The sequence below is a fragment of the Protopterus annectens genome, chromosome 7.part1 (genome assembly GCF_019279795.1).
Source record: "Protopterus annectens isolate FY-2018-M chromosome 7.part1, PAN1.0, whole genome shotgun sequence".
Classification (NCBI taxonomy): Eukaryota; Metazoa; Chordata; order Ceratodontiformes; family Protopteridae; genus Protopterus; species Protopterus annectens.
The window spans coordinates 54,580,813-54,595,198 of record NC_056740.1 but is presented as its reverse complement, the minus strand read 5'-3'; the positions used below and the strand labels follow the sequence as shown (position 1 = coordinate 54,595,198).

Here is a 14,386-nt window from a genome sequence, read left to right as displayed (position 1 = left end):
GTCATCAGGCACGTTACAAAACTGGTCTGATTTCTTGGGAGCAGGGGCTGAGAAGCTGAAGAAAAAGCATCCAGTAAAGCAGCCAAAATAGGAGCAGCAGCAGAGGGTCTGAGAGACTCAATATGAAGGAGCTCATAATATCTCCTCTGCACTTTAAACACCTGGGAACAATCCCCATTTAAAGAACTCCATCATCATGGCAATGGTACCCAAAAGAAATCTCCTCAAAAGGAGACTTGGGACTAGTAGACTCTTCTTCCTCAGAACTATACTGGAGAGGAGAAGGAATCTGGATAGAATAGGCCATGGATTCCTCATCCAAATCCTCCTCTTCTACTGAGGAATCCTGATCCCTAGATCTCTTCAGAGGGGAAAGATGACCAAGGGGGAGCCAAAACAGAGACCTCCTAAAGGGGCTTCAAGGCCATAAGGGCATTCAATAAGCTCTGTGTAAAATTCTGCCATTCACTTTGGGCGTCCTTGGGATGAGAAGAAACATGTTTTGTCTTTTGCTTCTTTTTTTAAGAGGATATCTACCTAATGAAACACAGAAGTTTCCAATGTCGGCCTACACTCAATAATTGCACTCAGGACTTCCTGCCTCACCTGTATCTGAGGAACCTCCCTAGGCCCTTTGGTGATAATCAGCCGTGGTTCCCCCAAATGTCTGAAATGGATGTCTGCAAGGTCTCCGAGGATGTTTGAGCAGCTGGAGCCATGCCAGCCTCTGAAATGGTCATGCCAAAAGAATCCAAACCAGGAACCAGGTGAACCTCCAGGCTTTCATCAGCCTCGAGAGAGATGTCTGATGTAGGAGGCACAGCCGAAGAATCCGACCTAACATTTTTGTTCTTCATCTTCAAAGATGGCTGACCCTCAGGCTAGGAAGTACCCTCCATAGTGTCTTTTGCTAAACATTTTAGATGCTGGTTTTCTAGATAAACAGCGAGGGCTGAAAGATGACTAAGTAAGGTCTTTGGCACAAAAGCCTTACAAATATTGCGGGAATGTATGATCATGAAAAGCACCTAAACAAAACAAGCACTGCTCGTGACAGTCTTTATAAGGACTCTGCCTCCCACACTGGCATTTACCCTTTCTGAATGACATGAAACCCCACAACAATACAAAAGCAAAAAGAATAAGCAAAAATCCCCAACAAGGCACTTATCTGAATGACTAGGTACACCAGCAACAACTCGAATGATCAGACAAATAATCAGAGATGATGTTCGGACTGGTGGCAAAAAAAGTTCTGAGGACTGTACATTCGAACATCACGTTTATGCCCTACATTACGCAAGCAGCATACGTGTAATGTAATTAAGGCAACCTAAAGGCTTTGAAATACTGACTGGACATCAGGCCAACAGTGGCAGGGGATCCCCACTGTTATGAATATTGCATCTTCTATATGAAAGACATCATTAGTTCTTCATAAAAGAACTGTAAAGTATGAGAAGAAAGAGAAAAATATACTCAAGGTTTCCATCTGCACCCCTCTTAACAACACAGAGGGCAGGTCCATAAGAAGAAGCAGAAATCACAAACTTCTCTATTTCTTCTTCCTTAGACAGTATTCATAGGAATAATAAGTAAGATGAGTCATTAATTTCTGCAAACATGAAATAAATTTTATGAAAATATGAATGAATGGAAAAATTACTATTATACAGCCCAACTATGAAAGGCATTGCTCTTCTGCCTGAAAACTACAGTTTGCTGGACTAGGACCCAAGAAATGCCCAACAATAAAGATATAAACACAGCATAGTCCACTTAGAACACGTCTGGCAACATGTGTCATAAAGAATAAACTGTAGGGCTCAGCAATGAAAGATGAAGTACCATCTACGCAGCAGAGAGCCATGGTAAGCAGGTCAACCCAGTGCACTGAAAAATACATGAAAACAAGAGTGCAGGGTAGGAGAAATGGGTCAGGGTAGATTAGTTTAATGCCAAGTTACCTTAAAAAAACTCCAAGCAACTCACAGAGGAAAGGTGGAGGGGCGACATATCAGTGCCAGAACAAAGACTTGTTTTTCAGATCCTCATCATTAATTAATGAAAATCCTGACAAATCTGGGCACCAAAGAAAACATACAAGTCTAAACTAAAGCAAATATTTTCTACTCCACTGGGAACTCTACAATGCCTGTTTCACCATCAGACAGAAGTTAAGTCCTAAAGTCCAAAATATCACCGTTAGACCACAAAAGCATATACCGACAATGTGATGTCTGTCAGCAAAATTCTTCTTCAAACACTGGCACTCAAAAAATGTCAATGGCTGGCAAACAATAATGCTCTCAATAAAAGACTTGAAGATTGTAGGACATAGAACTAGAAAGCTATGCCATGGGCTTCTGCTGTGGAAATATGGCATGCAGTGACATACCATGAAGATGAAATTAAAAAGCTGCCACTGACTTCTTAAAATATGCAAGACATTCCTATACATTATATTCAAGTTAAAAATAAAAACACAAAAGCATACCAAATTCATTCACTTGCTTGCACTTGTTTTCTAGTTCATCAATGAGATCCTGAAGTTTGCATTGCTTAGCCAGTCGTTTGCAGTCATCTACATACTCCACATCAATATCCATGTGACCTAAAAAGAGAATGTTAACTGCATAATGCAACACATCATTTAGAAACAAGCTTTTTTTTTTTTTTTCAAATTAGCTATACAAAGTACTACTGATGATGACTACAAAGACAGAAGAATACAGCTCCAAGATAAATCACACTTTCTGTCACTGTGCCTCCCACTATCAGAGATGCAGTGTTTTAAATTCTGTCTCAAGAATTGGAGTGAACAGTCTTGAACACATATACTGTAATGCACACATATTAGACGTGAGTAGTGCAGCACCATAAAGCTAGAGAGACATTATTTCTTAACATTCCTAGTGATTGGCGTTCACTGGAAAGTCATAAATTGCTTCTTAGGAGTCTGGACTTACTGCAACTGCTTTACTACTGGCGAGACAGAGGGCAGAGGGACATTGGATCCTGCTGGTCTCTGATAAGGGCAGTGTGTATGGGACTTCACTGAATAGTCTTGTTGCAGTTTTGGTGAAAGCCCAGGGTTTGTACAAATTGGCTTTCTGTTGTGTCCAAATACAGCAGGTTCTCTGCAAGATACCTAATAAGAGAAGACAACAGCAAATGTACTGAATCCATAAATATCTGGGTTAATATTACTTCTCAGGAAACCGTTCGGGATCAGTGTTATTCTTCTGCTTCTGCTTCTGGTGAAAGAAGAAGCAAAGGATAATTATTAGCTGCGTTGAGACCAGCACTATCTCCACTACCAGACAGATAGCACCTCCAGTTATCAACTACAAACCTTATAAGCTCGAATTCAGCCTTCAACCCACATTAGTAACAGTTGAAACTTATTTTGCACTTTCCTATTGTCTCTGTAGCCAGCTTTAACTGAAACAGGCATCCCCAGACAATGTAGTAACTGTCTCTTGTTTACTGACAGCCACCTATTACTTAAACTTACGCAGTACTTGGGAGATGTAGCTATATAATGTTATTGCAGGCAAATCTCTCACAAGAATCCAGTACAAAGTAACATGCAGGTTGTCAGTACCACAACAAACTAATCAACCACAACTCAGACCAAATACACAAGACCTACATATGCTGAGACTCTCGAAAGTAACCTACTTAAACCTAAAGTCTCCTTGTAACCTAAGAAACAAGTTTCATAGTTTCATAGTTTAGTACTAGGCTATCTGCCCTGGGGCATTTGTAAGCCTAGCCATAGTGATGTGGCTTTCGCCACCCCATGAAATGGTACAAAAATGCACAGAATAGATTTAGAATACTGTGCCTCTGTCTAGTAGTGACACAATGAAGGTCCCCTTATATAATAGAATTAGTTTACTGTGTCCCTGTCTAGTAGTGACACAGACGTGACCCCTGGGGTAAACTTACGATCTCCCATCCACTCATCAAGATTTCTCTTGAAGAGAGTCAGTGAGGGGCTCTGCCTAACATGAACTGGGATCTTGTTCCAAAGCATGGGAAGCCTCTGGGTTATGAATCTATCCCTCCAGCATGTCCTATTCATACTTGTGCTGAGGTTTAAGTCTTTAGTCTCGTGGTCCTGATGGATTTGGATTTTTTGAGGTGGAGCATGTCCATCAGTTCCTGATTGGACATGGCCTTGTACGTCAGGCAGAGATCACCTCTGAGCAGGTGGTATGCTACTGAATAGAGCTGAAGTTTCTTTAGTCTGGCAGAATAAGACATATGTTGGAGACTCTTGATCCTCTTGGTGAGGTACTTTTGTGGTCTCTCCAGCTGTTGCAAATGCCGGGTGAGGTACATACCAAATGGGGCATTGTACTCAACCATGGGTCTGATGAGGGAGGAGTATAGGGGTACAATGACATCTGGATGTGAATCCCTTCATGATAAGGTGTGCAAGGTAGAATGTTTTTCTAATCACTTTGGCAACGTGGGTGTCAAATGAGAGGTCGCTGTCGACTTGGGTCCCTAGGTCTCTGATTACTTTTTCCGTACTCAGTGGGTTGCTGTCTATGTGATAATTTGTGGGTACTTTGTTTTTCCCAAAGGGGATGACTATACATTTTTTGGCATTTAGTTTAAGGCCATGACTCCGGCACCAGTTGTCCGTTCCTGTGACGCCTTTTTGTAGGATGTATGTGTCCGCTGGTGTATCGACTACAGCGCCTAGTTTGCAGTCATCTGCGAACTTTGTCAGCCACAACCCTCCCATGTTTGTTTTAACATCTGAGAAATAAATGCCGAACAAGAGGGGTCCCAGGACAGATCCCTGTGGGACACCACTTGTGACTGGCTTTGAGTCTGACATTGCTCCAGCGATTTTAACTTTATGGGTTCTGTCCTTTAGCCAGTTTGCAACCTATCTAGTGACATAAGGGTTTACGTTTAAGCTGTTGAGCTTATCTATGATGCCTGAGTGGGGTATTGTGTCGAAGGCCTTAGTCAAGTCCAGGTAGGCTGTATGGACTGCTTTGCCCTCATCAATGTCTCTAGTGACTGTTTCGAAAAAGTCAACCAGGTTCAAAAGGCAGGATCTGCCCTTTACAAAGCTGAACTGGGTGGGGTCAAGTGTCTGTAGGTCCCCTATGTCTCTGTTTATTAGTTCCATAATGATTCTTTCCATAGCTTTGCAGACCAGGCTGGTTAAGCTTATGGGGCGGTAGTTCCCACGGTCTGTAGAGGTACCCCCTTTGTGGAGTGGGACCACTGTTGCTGTACGCCAGTGTTCAGGTACATATCCTGTAGTAAGGCTAAGGTTAAATAGCATTTTTATGTGCAGGTTTAGCTCCTCTTGGAGTTCACGTAGCACGCAACCTGGGATACCGTCAGGTCCCATTGATGCTGTGTTTTTAACTTTGTTGAGGGCGGTTCTCACTTGGACATCTGAGATGACAGGGAGATTACATTCAGCTGGGATAAGTATTTCTTCTTTTGGGGGTGAGGGAGGGGAGAAATTTGCACTGAACCTGTCAGCCAGAATGTTGGCAATATCTGTGGGTTCAGTGTATTTTTTGTTGTTGTGAATGGGGGTGAGGGAGGGGAGAAATTTGCACTGAACCTGTCAGCCAGAATGTTGGCAATATCTGTGGGTTCAGTGTATTTTTTGTTGTTGTGAACTAACTCTGAGCATATCTGAAGGTTTCCGCCCTGGTTTCTAACATAGCTGAAGAAGGCTTTGTGGTCATCTTTAGTGTCCTTAGCAATTTTTCTCTCAAAGTTGGCCTTGGATGTTTTTATGAGAGAACGTAGTTTTCTGCTAATGTTGATCAGAGATGTCTTCCCTTTATGGGATTTTGCTCTGTCGTGCAGTAGCTTCCTTCTTTTGTTATACAATTTGTTAATGGCTGAGGTCCACCAGACAGGACGCTTGCCTTTGGTGGAGAGGGACTTGGATTTATTTGGGATTGCATGATCCATGCATTCTTGGAGATGTCCATAGAAAGCATTTGTGAAGGATTCGGCATTGTGGGATGTGGTATCCACTGGCCCAGTGGGCTTAAAGGATACCATCTCAGTCTTAAGAAGAGTGAAGTCTGCTTTTGAGAAGTTTTTCACTGTGGTCTTTTGTGCTGGGGGTGGAGGTGGGATATGTATATCCAGGGTGATTAGTTTGTGGTCAGATCTCACTAGTGAGGGGTATACCTCCGGTGTGGAGCATTTTGTCCCCATGTTTGTGATGATCAGGTCTAGTATATTATCTCCCCTAGTGGCAGAGGTGACTAGTTGTTCCAGTGCATTTGAATTTATGAATTCCAGGAACCTTTGGGCTAGGGTGTTAGGGCTAGAATAATGTACCCAATCTATGTTTAGGTAGTTGAAGTCTCCCAGTATGATGGTATTTTGTGATGCATTCATATCCTCCAATGTCTTCAGGAAGTCTGAGTGGGGTTCCTGAGATTGGGAGGGTGGTCTGTAACATGCTACCAGTTGTATAGCAGTTTTGCCTATGGTTAGTTGCACCTGTATGGTCTCTGATGCTTCATGTGTTGCTACTAACCTGGAGGTGTGGGTGTCCTTGATGAATATGGACACTCCCCCTCCCTTTGTGGTTCGGCCCGGGTTTTGGGGCCGAAAAGCATGATACGAGGTATAGCCTGGTAGCGCTGGGGTGCTCTCAGGAGCCTTGAACCAGGTTTCAGTTACTGCACAGACGTCGATGTTCTCCATACTGAGGAGTGCATCGAGTGACTGCATCTTGAGATTTAGACTTCTGGCGTTGAGCAGCATTACCCTTAATTTTTTTCCATTTTTGTTTTCTAAGGAGGTGGGTTTGTCTTTTGAGCCTTGCCTAAAAAGGCACTATGCGGGTGGCAAGAGCCTTAGCCGATATCCGGAAGCCCAGTGGTGACAGGTGCAAGGCGTCCCTTCGACGGCAGCGTGGCTTGTCCAACATGTCATCCCAGGCAGACAGACATTGGATCCCCTTAGAATGACACCAGTACTTGAGCCAATTATTAAAGCTGATCATCTTGTCTTTGTATTGTGGCATCATTCTTGGTGAGGGCAAGATGCTGCTCAGGGTCATACCAGCCTGGGCTACATAATCAGAGAGCTCCTCTATGTCTCTTTTCATGTAGTCCAGGGAGGTACGTCTCCGGTCATTCACGCCAGCATGGACAATGACGGAGTCATATTTGTACTTGCTTTGGAGTGACCTGAGTGCATGTGTTATGTGGCGGATCCTAGCTCCCGATAGGCAGCTCACAGTCACCCTCTCCTTGTTCAGTCTGGTAAGCGGGACATCAGTGTGTCTGACTATAGAGTCACCTATTACTAGTGTATCAGGCATGGTGTTTGGCCTTAAGGGCTGTGATTGATTGACACACTGATTTATTGAAGTATGTGTTGCATGTGTTTTGTTTTGAGGTGGTGGATTTTTGGATGTCTGCTTTGGGAGCCTCTGTTGTTTTGGTAAGTTTTTTATTAGAGCCTCCGAGTATGTCTTTGTGTTTTTATGTGTTTGGTTTGCAGTTGTGGTAGGTCTATGTGGGACTGGGTTTGTTGTGTGTGTGGTTACCATCTCCTCCTGTCATGCCAGCCCTGAGTTGAGAGAGTTCAGCCTCCAGTTTGGCTATATAGTTGCATCTCTCACATGTATTTGTGTTTGTTGGGAGGAGGAGAGGGTTGTCTGTGTACATGAGACAATTGTAGCATTGTCTCAAGATACCCAGATTAACCAGCTGAACTGGAGAGGATGCCAGTAATCTACCACTCGACATGCTAGAACAGTATAAGGGATTGCTGTTCCTTTAAGGGAAGTGGATATTCACAGGGGTGGTAGGTGGATGTAGTGCTTACTTAGTACGAGAGTGCTTACTTAGTAGAGAAGTTTTGAGAACAAGTGCTAGGCTTATAATATAACGAGTAGTCTGATTATACTAAGAGTAGAGCTTCCTTAAGGGAAAATTTGAAGAGCAGACTTGGCGGAGCCAAAAGAAGTTTAACCGGCGTTATGCGTAAAACCGTGCAAACGCGGATTTTAAACAGGGAACTTCAAAACAGCTAGAAATGGTCCAAAACAACCAATAACTACAGCTCTTGTGCTGAGGTCACTTCCTACAGGGACAGGTAGGCTGCTCAAGGCTCCCCACTCCCACTGGTGAGCAAAGACACTTCCTTCTATCCAAGTAAGGTAATGGACAACACAGGAACTACACCACAGCCCAGAATACAGCAATGTCTGTAAACTGGTCTAAACTAGTTGAGGAGAGGCGGGAAAACAAGGATTATTTTTTTGTTTTTAGATAGAAACACACAGAAAATGCAGAAACAGTGATAAATCAGTTACACAGGCTAGCACACTTTAGTGGGCAGCCTCAACAGTTAAATTAAACAAACAAACAAACTTTCGATCAAATTCGACTAAAAAGTAACTTTAAGTGCAGATTTTAAAATAATGCAGCAAACAGCTAAAAAAAAACAGTTTAAGCTTGTTTAGGGTAAGCTAGAGAAGCTATTCCAACTAAAAAAACAGCAAAAATACTTAAATCCAGAAAGTAGTCGTTTTTCTGAGTTCTCTGTAGCTAGGACCACTCTGCAGGACCACGAGGAGCTTGTCTGAGTAGTATAGCCAGAAAAAAACGCCCAGAGGCGGATTTTAAACAGGGAACTTCAAAAGAGCTAGAAATGGTCCAAAACAACCAATAACTACAGCTCTTGTGCTGAGGTCGCTTCCTACAGGGACAGGTAGGCTGCTCAAGGCTCCCCACTCCCACTGGTGAGCAAAGAAACTTCCTTCTATCCAAGTAAGGTAATGGACAACACAGGAACTACACCACAGCCCAGAATACAGCAATGCCTGTAAACTGGTCTAAACTAGTAGAGGAGAGGCGGGAAAACAAGGATTTTTTTTTTGTTTTTAGATAGAAACACACAGAAAATGCAGAAACAGTGATAAATCAGTTACACAGGCTAGCACACTTTAGTGGGCAGCCTCAACAGTTAAATTAAACAAACAAACAAACTTTCGATCAAATTTGACTAAAAAGTAACTTTAAGTGCAGTAACTTTAAGTGTCCTAAGGAACCTCCTAAATGCACAATACAGGCATCACCCACCATGAAACATATATCTAAGAGTAACACTGAGTCAATTCAAAAGCCTATAAGGCAAACCTGTAGACATTCCAATATCCTAGTCATAGGTAACTCTATAGTGAGACGCACAGATGCACCACTCAAAAGGCTGTGCAAAGAGAGGCTCACAGTCAGTTGCCTATCAGGTGCTAGGATTTGTCACTACATGCATGCACTCACATCTTTGCAGCACAAATACTCATGATGCAGTCATAGTGTATGCGGGTGTAAATGACTTCAGATATACCTCCTTGAGCTACATGGAGAGGGAGATGATGGAGCTCTCAGAATATGTGTCTGAGGCAGATATGAACCTATCTTTAACAACATTCTACCATCACCAAGAATGATGCCGCACTACAAAGGACTTCAATGACTTGCTGAGCTTTTGATGTTAATCTAAGCTGATACAATATATGTCAGCTTGGGAGGAGATAGGTAGACAAGTCCAAACTGCTTTGCCAGGGATGGCCTGCACCTATCCCACCCAAGGCTTCTGTATATTAGTTAAAACCTTGTCCACCCCCATAGTGCCTTTTTAGGCAAGGTCAGTCTTCTAACGCTTCCAACATAAAACAGAATCTGGGTAACATAAAGGTATTGTTGCTCAACACTAGGGACTTAACAAAATGCTCCACTCCCTACAAGCACTTCTTACACTGGAAAAAAAATAAAATCAGTATATGCATTGTTACAGAGACCTGGTTCAACAATGACAGCACTTCATCAGTGTAGGGTGTCAATGCCTACCACACATTCAGACCCACTCCATTAGATCAAGCCCCTAAAGGCAGTGGTAATTCCACAGTCTTAAAAAGACGTTTCACCTCCAAAATAAAGGACATAGAAGTCCTCCAAGTCCAATTTACTATTAACCAAACCTCTTATCATAGCTAACTACAGGGCCCTCTCAGACCATACATCTTACATAACCAGTAAGATGCCACTATGTATTAACCATAAAACCATTCCCCTAGGAGACTTCAGCTACCCTTCCATTAACTGCATTAACTGGGAGACTTGCACATCTTCAAGACGACATGCCCAAAATTTCTGGACTTCATTAAAACAAACTCTCTGGCAGAGTTAGTCCACACCCAAGCCAGGGGCAATAAAATCCTTGGCAATGTCCTTACCAATATGGAGCAACTTTGCTGTCCACCAACTGTAACTTCTTCCTGATCATATCAGACCCACAGATCAGTCACATTCATGGTTTGCACATAACTGTACACTTGGTGCCATCAAAAGCTCCCCCCACAGGACACCAAAACCCTCCAAGAGGGCCTTTTCCAAACCAATAACTGGTGTCAAAACCACAGATTAAAACTAAATGCCATGAAATGTATAGTTGCATGCTTTGACAAGTAAGAAGTCATTTGAAACTATCACATTGACCACACACCCCTGAAAATTGATCCAGTAGTTAGCGACCTGGGAACCTAAGTAGACAACAAATTGTCCTAAAATCACCATGTATCCAGTAATGTAATAAAGTCCCTTTTCACTGCACATCTTATTACTAACAGTATGGTGTCCAGGTCCAGAGATATCATCATTCCATGGCATTCTGCACTCATCAAGCTGATCACTGAGTACAATACCCACGTCTGCATGTAGCTGTCCAAACATCTGATACAACTTGGAATATCTGCAGCTGGATTAACTGTTTAAGGGTAACTTCTGAAATGACTTTTGGCAAGGTAAGATTCTTCATCCACAACACTTTCTTACCGAGCAAATCAAGGGCATAAATTGTAGCAACTATGCAGTCCACCTCAAAGCCCTTGTCCTCTCTTGGTATCATACAGGCTATTGAGAGGCAAACTCTGCCTTGTGTACAGCACCTCAACAGACCCTATCCTGTCATACCTACTGCACATTCATAAGTCCAAAGGGGGCATAAACACCTACTCAAGAGATCCATACAAAGCAATTTTTTTCCCTTACACAATTCAAACGTAATCTGGATGAATGGATAGGTAATTCTAAATCCACCCATGGTTTCACATCCATGTCATTCATGGACAGGGCCAACGTGCAAACATTTTACTCATCTCTGGGTTATTCATATACTTAAAATATAAGGGCTAAAAATTTCATAGGACTTACAAATAGGCTTCAATAAACCCTCATGGAGCAATAGCCTAGTAAGTACCTATGAACTAGTACCTTTGCTAGACAGACTTGTTCCTAGTCTAGCAGTGGCCACAACTGTCTCTGGACATCCAGAATCCTCTTCTCTTCTCTTTTATTCTTGGATTTTTCGAATATCTGCAGCTGGATCAACTGGTTAAGGGTCATTTCTGAAATGACTTTTGGCAAGGTAAGATTCTTCATTAGACTGACTGTTCTTGTGACAGGCCATGAACTGGTTTGTTTGCCATAAAGGCTTGTGGTTCTGAGATCCTTACGGCAGATGTAACTGTCACCAAGAAGATGGTTGTCCAGGTCAGAAACTTAGGCCATGAACTGGTTTGTTTGCCATAAAGGCTTGTGGTTCTGAGATCCTTACGGCAGATGTAACTGTCACCAAGAAGATGGTTGTCCAGGTCAGAAACTTGAGCAGCTCTGAACTGATCACCTCAGACAGGTCCATGATCAGATCAGCCATTCCACGCTGAAATTCAGATGGGGGGGGGGGCTCTTCTAAGTGGCTATAGTTGAATCTCTCCCCTTAGGAACTTGCTTGACCAAAGATCCCCTGCCAGAAAGGAGGACAGTGACAGGTAAGCAGGTACTGCTGAAATATATATCTTTGTAGAAGACTACTCCAAACAGATCCAAAAACTAAACAAGTAAAAGTGACACCTCTATATTAAATGGTACTTGTTTTTCTTTTTATACTAAACAAGAAAATCTTTTCCATTTTAACACAATAGGTTTACTGGCATTTTTTAGAATGGTTAGCATGCCCTAAGTGAAAAAAATTCTCCAAGCCATCACCCTGATATCCTTCAAGTATGGATTTTCCAGGGTTCTAGCCCTCTGAGTGAGAAAGTCTATTCCTATGACAGGAAGAATAGAGGTTCCTAGACTATTTGCTCCACCAATGAGAACTACCAATGTCTGAGACAACCAAAGGAATGAGGATAACACCAGATTTCCCTGCATACCTCTGCCATCACCCAAGGAATGAGGGGTGGGGTGGGGGACCTTAAGGAACCAGTGTTGCTATTGGAAGGAAAAGGCATGCACCCTCCAGGCTCCACTGCAATGAAGCCTTGTGCAGTAAACTGGAAGCTGATGATTCACTAGGGAGGCAAATAAGTTCATCCTGGAAATACCTAGTTTGACTGTCGACTGATGGAAAACTCTCTAAAGCTACCTCCATTTGTGGTTCTTTGTTAGTGCTCTGCTCAGGCCATCAGCTACACTGCTGTGTTATAAAGGCTGATAACACTGCCCTGAACTACAGACTGGACTGGGCCACTACCTCACAGACCTGCATTACCAATCTGCACAGTGGATATGATCTTACGCTTTTCCTGTTTATGTATGACATTATTATGTAGTTGTTTTACTTCCACTAATTATTGAAGCCTCGAGTGCCATTACAACTGCTAAAATATCCTACAGCTTAATGTGCAAACTCCTTTTTAAGGAGTGTTAAGGCTATTGAACTGGAAAAATCCCTAACTGGGTGTCCCATGTGAAGTCCAAGGCACTGGTGGTCAGACAATGGGTAAGCTCCAGCAAGAAATTGCTCCTTTCATTCTTGCACATCTTGTCTACCAACCACGTGAATTCCCTCTAGATGAGAGGCAATGCTGAAAGCTCCATTTCTGGGGTTGTGAGTGCTGACTCTAAATGCTCCACAGACACCAATGAATCATCTGCATATACAAACTGATTTGTGGGACCATCAAAACAGCTGAAGTCATGTAACCAAAGCCTTCAGAAAATTTATGTAGTCCCTGATGGACTGCCGTATAAAACAGAAGACCAGGTTGAGAGACTACTCCTTCAAGAGGTAGACTCTGTACTCTTACATGTTCAGGGATGATCCTAGAAAAGTCACTGTCCTGCCTAGGGAGAGACTTAATGTGGGAAGGGTGACTGAAAGCCCAGTGTGATGGAGGAATGTATGGTAATACTGGCACTGTCTAGGATTTGGCACTGTGATTGTGCCAACAGGCAATTATCTAAGTATGAGCAGATAAGGATTCCCTTTTTAGTCTAGGGAAGGATACCACTGGGGCCAGGTACTTCATGAATACCCTGGGAAAAGCAGAGAGCCCAAAGGGGCAAGAACATGAACTGGTAATGCTGGAATCAAACCCTGAACTTTAACACCTTCCTGTGGCCTTTGTGCAGAAGTATGTGCAAATGAGTATCCTTCAAGTCCAGCTTAACCAGGAGGGCCAAAGGGACCATTAACTGAAACAACATCTTTAATTTGGGTACCCACAAGAAAAGAATGAGCTCCATAGCCAAGGAGTTGCCAAATGAGTGATAAGGCTAGATGTAACTGATTTGCTGATTCTGGTGGCATCCACATATAAAAGTGAGATGGGTCTGAATTCTAACCTGTACACTTCCACTATGATACTCAACATCCATCTGTCCTTTACGTTCAACTGTTTCCATAAAGTGGCTAAATCTGCTTCTCGAAAGGGCATGGGATGGGAGAGAAAGTACTGCTGGTGGAAATTGCTTAACTACTTCCAGCCTGTCTTGTAGTTCTATCCATTCTTTTTCCCTGCCATGCCTGCCTCTACCCGGATTCCTTTGCTTTCCTCTGCTGATCCCCAAGTAGTTTCCTGAAAAAAATGGGGCAGGACTTGCAGGACTGCAGTTACAGGGTCATAACCGCATGTAATCATATATTTCACACATTTTGGGATACTTGAAGAAGCTTCAGGATCAGGGATGTCAATTTTTCAAGTCCTCTATTTGTGCCAGGATTCCTGACTAATACTTAAAATGCACCTGGTAATTTATCATCCTAAAGGTCAGGGTGGCCAAAGGGCACACCTTTTTTTATTAAAGTAGTCCAAGACCCTGCTTTCCCTTTCCTAACATATGACAATGTGTTCAGGCCAGGTACCAGTTTACCATGTTTATGTGCCTTTAGGGATATGTCTTCAGGGTCTGCTACTTTTAGGGATATGTCTTCAGGGTCTGCTACTGGTTTTCTCTAGGTGTACATGTTGCAACCTATATCTGGGTTTCTGTACAAGCATTGGTGCACCTGTTACACGCTACAGAACTGATTTTTTTCTTCTCTGGATATGAGGGGAGGATGGAGTTTGGTCATA

At 42.8% G+C, this 14,386-nt stretch overlaps 1 protein-coding gene across 1 annotated transcript in view; it reads right to left on the bottom strand.

The window, feature by feature from the left end:
• Positions 1–14,386, bottom strand: part of ABTB1 (ankyrin repeat and BTB domain containing 1) — a 1,282,257-nt gene that overhangs the window by 374,735 nt on the left and 893,136 nt on the right. The window contains exon 7 of the mRNA XM_044078542.1: positions 2,498–2,614. Within this exon, the coding sequence (XP_043934477.1) occupies positions 2,498–2,614 (117 nt within the window). The remainder of the gene's footprint in view (positions 1–2,497; positions 2,615–14,386) is intronic.